At 43.0% G+C, this 9,799-nt stretch overlaps 1 protein-coding gene across 2 annotated transcripts; it reads left to right on the top strand.

Annotated features, from left to right (window-relative positions):
* Positions 1-290: 290 nt before the first annotated feature.
* Positions 291-9,409, top strand: LOC124692024 (probable serine/threonine-protein kinase SIS8). Of its 2 annotated transcripts, XM_047225321.1 has the most exons (12): positions 314-1,340; positions 1,733-1,836; positions 1,937-2,712; positions 3,486-3,526; positions 4,684-4,752; positions 4,846-4,946; positions 5,075-5,153; positions 5,240-5,338; positions 7,086-7,154; positions 8,442-8,491; positions 8,576-8,752; positions 8,844-9,409. In XM_047225321.1, the coding sequence occupies exons 1-12, from the start codon at positions 480-482 to the stop codon at positions 8,926-8,928; spliced, it is 2,511 nt and encodes an 836-aa protein (XP_047081277.1). In that variant the 5' UTR covers positions 314-479; the 3' UTR covers positions 8,929-9,409. The 2 variants fall into 2 exon arrangements, 1 of the variants encoding a protein (XP_047081277.1); XR_006999267.1 differs by lacking the exon at positions 8,844-9,409 and having other exon boundaries at positions 291-1,340; positions 5,240-5,394; positions 8,576-8,638.
* Positions 9,410-9,799: the final 390 nt, after the last annotated feature.

Genomic DNA, 9,799 nt, shown 5'->3' with positions numbered 1-9,799 from the left:
GCATAGCGCGGCCGCACGATCGAAACTCCCTCACGCCCCGCGTCATCCTGACCGTTCTTCCCCTCTCTGTCCCCCTAGCTCTGCCCTGAAACAGGAGACCGCACGTTACCATTTCCGCAGTATTTTATCGCCCACGACCGCCAGGAAGAAAAGAAAAAGAGGAGAGAGAGAGAGAGGGGAAGGAAGATACTGCCGCCGCTTGCTGGCTGCCGTCACTTGCGAAGGCGAAGCGAAGCAACGAATAAGTATATTTCCGGGGCAACTAGGCGATAGAATATTTCCGGGGAGGAAATAGGAATAGTACCGCGCAATTGGATGGATCTATTCTAATACTGACAGATTTTTAATAGCTTCGTCCTTCCTCTCGCCTCCCCCGCGGATCAGCTTCAGCCTGGCTGTGCTGTGCTGGATTGGATTGGATCCAGCAGGAAGGACCCCTCGGAACCCTCGCCGCGCCGGATGCCACCTCGCCGCCGTTCATGTCACGCATGAAGCACCTGCTCCGCAAGCTCCACCTCTCCGGCGCCGGCAGCGCCGGCACCGGCACCGGCACCGCGTCGACCCCGCCCCCCGACCACCACCGCCCGCGGCAGCGCCGCCCAGCCAGCTCGCCCCCTCCACCCCCGCCCCCAGTCGTGCCCGCGTCGGCCGCCGAGCCCCCGCCCCCTGCCGCCGCCTCCCCGGACGAACCAACGGGGATGGGGGCGGAGACGACGATGACGCGCCTCGAGGAGGAGTACCACGTGCGGCTGGCGCTCGCGATCTCGGCCTCGGACCCCGCGGGGCTGGTCGACCCGGACTCCGTCCAGATGCGGGCCGCCGAGCGGATCAGCCTGGGCGGGCCCGCCGCCGCCCCGGGGGACCGGACCACCATGGAGGCCCTCGCCGCGCGCTACTGGAACCACAACGTCATCAACTACGACGAGAAGCTCTGCGACGGATTCTACGACATCTGCGGCGCGCCCATGGATCCGGGGTTCCAGCTCAAGTTCCCCTCCCTCACCACCCTCACGTCCGTTCCCCCAGAACGACACATCCCCTACGTCGCCATCCTGGTCAACCGGGAGCGCGACCCGGCGCTGAAGCGCCTCGAGGGCCGGGCCGTGGCGATCGCCGCGCAGAGCAGGGCGCAGCGTGGCGGGCTCGCGTCCGCTGAGCTGGTGCAGAAGATCGCTGGCCTCGTGGTTGATGCCATGGGCGGTGTGGTGGAGGATGCTGATGGGATGAACAGGGAATGGTTCGCCAGGAGCCGCCAGCTCTGTGCTGGGCTCAACACCATCGCCCTCCCTCTTGGCTCGCTTCGGATTGGCCTCTCGCGCCATAGATCTCTGCTTTTCAAGGTTTGTTATGCTACCTCTGCAAATGTCCACTGCGTTTCATTCATGTGACCCTCAATCGTATGGCAAATGTGGAAATGGTGGATGCTAATTATCTCCATCCTAACACTTGAGCTAACTAGTGAACAAGTATTTGAGGTAATCCAGTAAACTAGTTTTATTCTAGTTTGTTTTATGCAGTGTTGAACCACAGATGTGCTGCACTAGATGCGTAGTTGATGATAAGGATGCATTTGCGGATCATGCATGGCTTTTGCCGCATCATATGCACAGTTGATGAACTGGATGCCATAAAACTTTTGCTTAAGTTCTTATTATTACCTTCTGTAGCGAAAGGTTTTGCCATTCAGTAGGATCCCCTGAGCAAACTAAACAACACATCAAATTGGTTTCAGGTACTAGCTGACCAAATTAATCTGCCATGCAAGCTTGTCAAAGGAATATGCTATACTGGAACAGATGAAGGGGCCATTAACTTTGTTAAAATTGACTTTGACAGGTGTGTTCCTTGTATAATTTTGCTCTATTATCATTCTTATTTGATTTTACGTTATTGAATATTTACTGACGTAAAAATCATTTCTATGGGAATTTTGCAGTGCTGAATATATTGTTGACTTGATGGGAGCTCCAGGCACCTTAATACCTTCAGAGATTTCTGTCAGTCAGTTTCAGGACTCCAACAATAGCCAGCTGAGCAGCGATGCCATTGAAGAGAGCGTCGCAGAACTATGCATAGCTCTTGAGCAGGTTAGCGGGGTATATGAGAGTAAAAATGACATGGGGGGAAGTTCATCTGACCTAGCACTCACAACTCCACGTTTGGAAGATGGCGGTATTTCTCAGCAGATGGAAGTAAATGAAACTTCCAAGTATTTAGCTCCGGAAGGTGTGGACTCACAGTTCGCACAAAATTTGCATGACTTGCTCCTGGAGAGTGGTGCTTTGCTTCCGACTGGTTTGTTGTCCGATAAAAATAGTCGTAATTGCAGTAGCACAACAGAAATGAGCAAAACCACTTCTCCTGATGGTAAAGAAACTGCTGGGTGGTTGCTAGTAGCTCAAACAAGTCAAAATTCACCAAAAGATTCTGTGGCTGGAGATTGTCTATCAAAGCTTCCCTTTCCATCTTATGAAGATGTGCCATACCCTGTTGAGAATACAGAAGCAACTATCAGAAATTTGGATGCTGATATTTCAACTGAGGGCGGAAAGGTTGCTGACGATTCTTTGGTAAACGTGTCAGCAAGTAGCAGTGTGACTATGGACAAGTTGAGCTGTTCTAGTACGAAAACAATCAGCTCTGTTATGGATGATGTTGCTGAATATGAAATATCATGGGAAGATCTTGAGATTGGAGATCGCATTGGTCTAGGTATGTGCATATATTTCTAATCCTTGTCTTTTTAATATGGCAGCAAATGATTAGTTTAAGCTTAAGAGCAGGTTAAGGAAACATATATGCAATTGTAGGCTTTAAATGAGTATCAGCCCACGGGGAGTGCGGGAAAACTTGAATGTCTCATGTTCTTTTGCTTGTGTTCAATGAAGTTAAAAAAGAATATTAGAAAGTCAGGCTCAAATGTTTCAACTAAAATTCCAACTTGCTTGGGACGAAATGCTTTGTTGTTGTTGCACAAAATTGTCTGTCCAGTTGTTTTCATTCTGCGTTTTGTCATTAGAATCTATAAATCGGTATCACTTTTTTCCATAGTTGTTATTTGTTTGTATTTTTGAACTGGGTGAATATTTTATTTGCTAAAGTTAGCTGGTTTCAAAACACTGGTCCATTGTATTGTCGTGCAGTATATTCCTTTTGTTTCATGGATCTTTTTTCTCAGTAACTTACTAAAAATTTATTCCCTGCCCCCTAAGTAGATTCAAATTTAGAATGCTTTTGGTCAAACTTAACAATTGTGTTTTAAAGTTATCACTCGAAATTCAATCTGTGTGACCTTGAAACGTAAGACAAGTCTGCACTTATTAAGTGACATAGTGAGTAATGAATTAGCTGGTTCATGCTACCATTCAAGCATCTTCTTCTAGCATAGTGGACTGATCTGAATTTCGTGTTACACTTTTGCAATTTATTGTGCTGGTTCTTTATTTTTGCAATATATTCAGTGAACTTACTGTTTTCCTCCCCAGGTTCATACGGTGAAGTATATCATGCAGATTGGAATGGCACGGTAGGTTACATACTCAAAAGTGAACTTCCATATCCTTATATAACTTTATCTGTTATGCGCTATATAATATATAATTTATATTACAAGACAGTTAAAAGCCGTAGGTTGATAATGATGACAAAGTGTTGTCCCTATACACTTCGATCCACTTTGTCTTTAGCTATCAGTTTAATGTGTACTCGATAGTAAAACTGTGTCTTATGTATGGCGAGTCATGGTTACATGAAGTTAAAACTTAGTTGTGTCTACCACTCTACCATCTGTATTCTATGCACGCTGTTGTTAGAACACATTATCAAGATCGAAATAAGCCATTTAGTTAAGAACACCCTATTTACCCCTCACTCCATAACTTGGTAACTCTGTTCTTTTTATCCCATCACCCTGGCAAGCATTGCCCGTATTTTCTTGAGTCTTGACGACTGCGAGCTGAACATTTGAGCAGGACCAAGACACAATAAAAATTGAATACCTTTGCATGTACAATTTGAGCAGGGCCAAGGCACATCAAACATTGAACAGCCTTTCATTTTCAACTGCGTTTACCTAGATTCATCAAATTTACTGGCTTAGGTGCTTGACAACTCATATATACACAGATTACAGCAAATTCTCATGTCTGCAAAATTTTATAAGCAACCCTCAAGTTGTGATTCTTATGCATTTCATTAGTTCCTGCACCTGTAGAATTCTGTTAAAACACACCACCATTATGGCATTATCTGGGATTATAAAGTCACATGCAAAGCTGTAGTTTATAGCAAATAACTACTGAATGTCATGTTCTGATCGACATCATGCCGATTTCCTGAATAATGGACAACATCTTGAGCTAGCAAATGTCAACACGGAAGTAAAAAAATACAAATATGTTACTTGCATATCTTAAACTATCAGCATAAATTTTGGGAGACTATGGAAGCTTTACCCACAACCCCTGCACCACCTAATGATGCACACAGCCAACTATCTGCATAACTGGTAGTCCACATGGATTTTAACACAATGACCAATCACCTTAGACTGTATATGGTAAAGATCAGATCCAGTTCTAGAAATTCACCAAGTCAGTGGAGGATATCTTATATAGCATCATTTCATTGCTGATTTATTTTGTCATTCCTGCTCTCGTAATGTATTTTCCTCATTTATCCCAGGAGGTTGCGGTGAAGAAATTTCTTGACCAGGATGTATCAGGCGTCGCACTAGAGCAATTCAAATGTGAAGTAAGTTCACTTTTGTGCCTCCCTTACAGCTTTAATGTCATTATTTTTGAATTTTTGCGTCAACTAAGTGTGTATTAGTTCCTTATCTTTTAGGTGAGAATCATGTCAAGGCTAAGACATCCCAATGTAGTTCTGTTCTTGGGATATGTGACGCATCCTCCAAATCTTTCTATATTAACCGAATATCTTCCAAGGTTTCTGCCTCTCCCACTTTTTTGACTAAAAATATATATTTGATCATCCTTTGTGGGTATAATAATATTATAGTGTAAATAGTAGTTACAATATTATAGGAAATATGATTTACTTTATTTTTTGCCAGAGGGAGCCTATATCGCCTATTGCATCGCCCAAATAGCATAGTTGATGAAACACAAAGGTTAAAAATGGCACTGGATGTGGTAAGCTTGGGCAATTTGTTTTGTTTTCTTGTCATCTGTCATGGCTTGCTTTATCAGTTGGTTTATATTTGTTTTGTTTTTTTCAGGCTAAAGGGATGAATTACTTGCATTCTAGCCATCCTACTATTGTTCATCGTGATTTGAAATCCCCAAATCTTTTAGTGGATAGAAATTGGGTTGTTAAGGTGCTCTCTTCCTCACAATCCCCTTTCATTCAGTCAACTGGCATGCTAGTTTTGTTGTAAGTCTGCTTTCATCTTCAGTAGACACTTACCATTTGATGCCCCATCATACTGATGAGTCGAAGGTTGTCTAAAGGTGATATAATGTTGCTTTTAAAAAACACATCCACCTATCATAATTGTCCATCTTGTTTTTACATGAAATCTCTGAATTATATGTCCTCCATTATATTCAAAATATAGGAAAATGGTTCTGTACACCTGGGAATATGTGCTCCCACTCCTCACGTACCACTTATATGCGTGTGTTATACTTCTGTTATCACTTCAGATATACACCATTAGTACTCCCTCCGATCCATAATAAGGGTGGGGGGTTTAGTTCAAATTTGAGCTAATTTAAAGTTTTGAACTAAGACCCTGACACTTATTATGGTTCAGAGGGAGTAATTAATAGATATCCGCAGTTGAGTTTTATGATCATTTTTTTAAATTGAGTCTATATGCCCTTTTTATGCACATAAAAAGGGTATATTGCAAACACAAAGGGCCCTGTGATATTTTTCATACTTCTCTACTAGTGTATCTTAGAGTAACGAATGAAGTATATTGAAAATGATAGAGAGGTGTAATATATTCAATTAAGTGGTATATTTAAAGGTGAGAGTACATAGTCTTAAAAGTATTTAATATAAAGTTTCTTGGTGACGCAGTGATCATAGTGTGTGATGCCGAGCTGTGCAATGAATACTTGGGTATTCTTAGCTTAGAGTCAAAATGTGATGTTGCACTTGCATTGAGTGAGCTTAAATATAATGAGAAGGTGCACACAAAGTGTAGGCTAAGATTAATGATAGACTTTAGTCTCAATATAACCAAGCAGTATGACTGCGATGCTGCTGTTTAAGTACTTATGAAACAATATCAGAGGGATCACATGGATTACTAGTCGTTCTACTTACCGCGACTTGTCTTCCTATCGCTACCTGGCTGTCGACAACATGGAGCGACACGTCAAGTTTGAGGTTGTGGACAAAAAGGCCTAGCCCGTGACATGAACCCTACACCTCCAGAAACAAATCGCGCGCTCCCACTCCCACCCAGCCGTCTCTCCCTGGGTGCCTCTCACCTGGGCACTGCCGGCTCTCTGCAAGTTCCACCGCCACCTCTCACCTGGCGGCTGTGCTCCCCACCTCCTCCCTCTGATCTCCTTCATGGCTGCTTCTGCTGCTGCCTTGCTGTAGCTAGGTCTTGAGCTCATCCGAAGACAGCAGACTCCACCGGTGGCTGCACAAAGCTAACTCCACCACTGGCAGAATTACTAGTTACTTGTATATTTTAGAAGTTACAGCTCTACTACATGTCGACTTGTTTATGACTAGTCGTAACTAGTCACGACTTGTCTACTTGTCGGTACCCTAGAGACAAGTTGCGACTCATCGAGTCGTAAATCTTATGCCTCACCTAAAAAAATGCAGGGTTCATGAGCTTGGAGCAAGAATGCACCGGCCTCTTTGCTGTGCCTTTACTATTATTAATGTGCAATTGCTTGTTTTATCCCCAAATGTGAAGTTGGTCTAAGTGACTCTTAGTATAATACTCAGCAAACTGCAGAGTTCTTAACGTTTTCATGGCAGGAATGCATGTCTATCTTATTCATTTTTATTAACAGTTGCATCACCAAAAACATTATATATGCAGTTATGCATAGACCAATACTGCAAAGTAACATATGTATTCTTCCATGCAGGTGTCAGATTTTGGAATGTCTAGGTTGAAGCATCACACTTTTCTTTCCTCCAAGTCCACAGCTGGAACAGTAATTTCCTTGATCTTTTTTTTAAAGTTTTTGTTATGTTTGGCTCTTAGGCGATACTGCCGGCATTTAGTTTTACAAGGTGCGTGCAGATACCAAAGCTGCAATTAAATCTCATTCCCCATGTTACTCCTTGAGCATTTACTTCCTTTACGTGTACGCGTACGCGCGCCTATGATTTACAGGAAGACATGCAAGTGGTTTGATGTAACATGTGGGTGTGCTGCATCTGCTATTTTCTTTACAGAATTTAGTTGCCGAGGCCTGCTCGTAGCCTCTTATGGTCGCTTGGTTTTAGGTATTGCATACTATTATCCTGCTGCATTTCTAAGGCAAGCTTTCAATGGTTTATGCAAGACAAGGGATATTAGTCACTCATCATATCTATTTGTGTAGCTTAACTCAAGGCACACATTTTCCCCTTGTTGGTCTCATTTTCTGTTAGAAAGTTTATCAGTGGGAAAGTGAAGCATTGAAGGATAACTTATAATTCTCGGAGCGATGAATATATGTTCACAGATTTATATTCTGAGAAGCAAAACAATTTGTGATCCTGGTGCTGGATGCCTAGGCTAGACTGCAGCCAGATGGACTAATGCTACTCACGCAGAGAAACTTGTGAGGTCTCCTGGGTTGAGTTGGCTAGGACCTAACCTTTTGGGCTTTGCCAGCCCGCGTTCACTTTTCAAATCTCCTATATTAAACTGTGATGGATGTCTTCCTCCGCACCTTCTTTTTTTTCAACTAAGAAGCTATCATAGATAGAACATCGCAGAATTGGAGAACGGTTAGCACTTCTACATGCTAATGGATCCTACTTTTGATTCCTCTCGTTCTAGACCAACTGAAAAACATATATGTACCATGTAAAACACATTGTTCATGATTATGTGACTACCTGAAAGGAACTACGGTGCTAAAAAGTAAACCCAAGTTTATCAGTTGTGCATGCGCAATACCTCGCCCAATGCAGCTGATAGTAAAAAGATCACCACAAGGTCTTTTCAACGAACAAAGCTATGGAATGAAACTGCCTGGAGCTCTGCATATCATTCCCTTTGGTTACGAAGCTCCCTTGTGCATTATGAAATCCCCAGCATGATCATTGTGTGCTCTCTTGTTCGAATAATTGCTCTAGTTTACCTGGATATTGTTTCATCTATAATCGTTTCCTGATTCATTGGTTTAGTTTGACAAGTAGCATGCTTGTGTCCTATATTTTCCTTGTTCAGCTGGGGTTTAAATTTATAAATAAAACTTATCATGATCCTATTTCCGGTTTGCCTGCAGCCAGAGTGGATGGCTCCAGAAGTTCTGCGTAACGAACCAGCTAACGAGATGTGAGTTCCTTCTCAAGTCATCTTGCTCTTCTCCAGCTCCTGCCATGTTCTTGTGCTGATTGAAAACTGAATGCTGGCAATCAGGTGTGACGTCTACAGTTTTGGAGTAATACTGTGGGAATTAGCTACATTGAGCGTACCTTGGAGTGGACTGAATCCAATGCAAGTTGTGGGAGCAGTTGGTTTCCAGAACAAACGACTAGAGATCCCCAAAGAAGTCGACCCACAAGTCGCTAGCATAATATATTCATGTTGGGACAAGTAAGATAACAAATCATTTTTCTCAAATAATTTCTCTGTTTTAGCCACCTCTTTGCTTTGTTGATACTCACCTCAATGTGCTTTTCTGCAGTGATCCAAGCAAACGACCATCGTTCTCCCAGCTCTTGTCACCGCTAAAGAAATTACAGCGGTTACTTGTTACAGAAAAACACTGACAATTCCAGAGGCATACCTCTGGATAATGCAAAAAAGGAAGAAAAATACAAAATATTTATGCTACTACATGGACCAAGTTTTTCATGTTGAAGCCTGCGGAGATGTATTCAAGATCTCTGCACTATGGATGCGCAAGGACAAAGGTTCTGCACATCCTTTTGTGAAAAATTGTAAGAACTATCTGAAGCAGCGCAAAGGTGCTGCTGAAGAAAGTGTAGCGTGTTAGTTCCAGATGAAGAAAATGTGGTGCAGCACGAAGTGCTCTGTGCCATGGTAAATAATTGTTCAGGTCTGGGGATGGTGGGTGTGATTCTGAGAATCAGAATTCACAGCAAAGATAGAATCTTGATTTTTGCTCGCTTAAAACAGAAAATTGAAAGAAAAAAGGGACCAAAAGTTTTTGGCATCTGCAAAAAGTTGCAGCCTGTATGTTAACAAATGCAGTCTTGTATATCTTGTATGCAAATGTTACTTGGCATCTCTAATCCTCTCTTAAGTGCATTTTTTGGTTACTCTTGGGATAAAATTTACCTGGTTTATCAACCTTACCACGTTTTATGGCTGTTAATGGATACATTGCCCCATGACTCTTTTGCTGTATGATGTGTGATAAAAAAATTCATAGGCTCGTCTTTGAAGACTGAAGCGTCAGCTCCTCTTGCTACAACCAGACGTACGGATAAGCTACAACCAGACTTACGGACAAGCCAACGTTAATAGGTGGTCTAGTTCCATGACGAAAGAGCTCTGTTTCCAAACAGGTTTGTCCATCTGTAATGGAGGTTATCACTGGCGGACCTAACGATCTCTAAGCCTGGGCGCGCGCTAGGGATTCCGGCCGACAGCGTAGCTTATTTTGACAAAAAATTG

The sequence above is a fragment of the Lolium rigidum genome, chromosome 2 (assembly GCF_022539505.1).
Source record: "Lolium rigidum isolate FL_2022 chromosome 2, APGP_CSIRO_Lrig_0.1, whole genome shotgun sequence".
In the NCBI taxonomy this organism is placed as follows: Eukaryota; Viridiplantae; Streptophyta; class Magnoliopsida; order Poales; family Poaceae; genus Lolium; species Lolium rigidum.
This window is presented reverse-complemented; position numbering and strand designations above follow the sequence as displayed.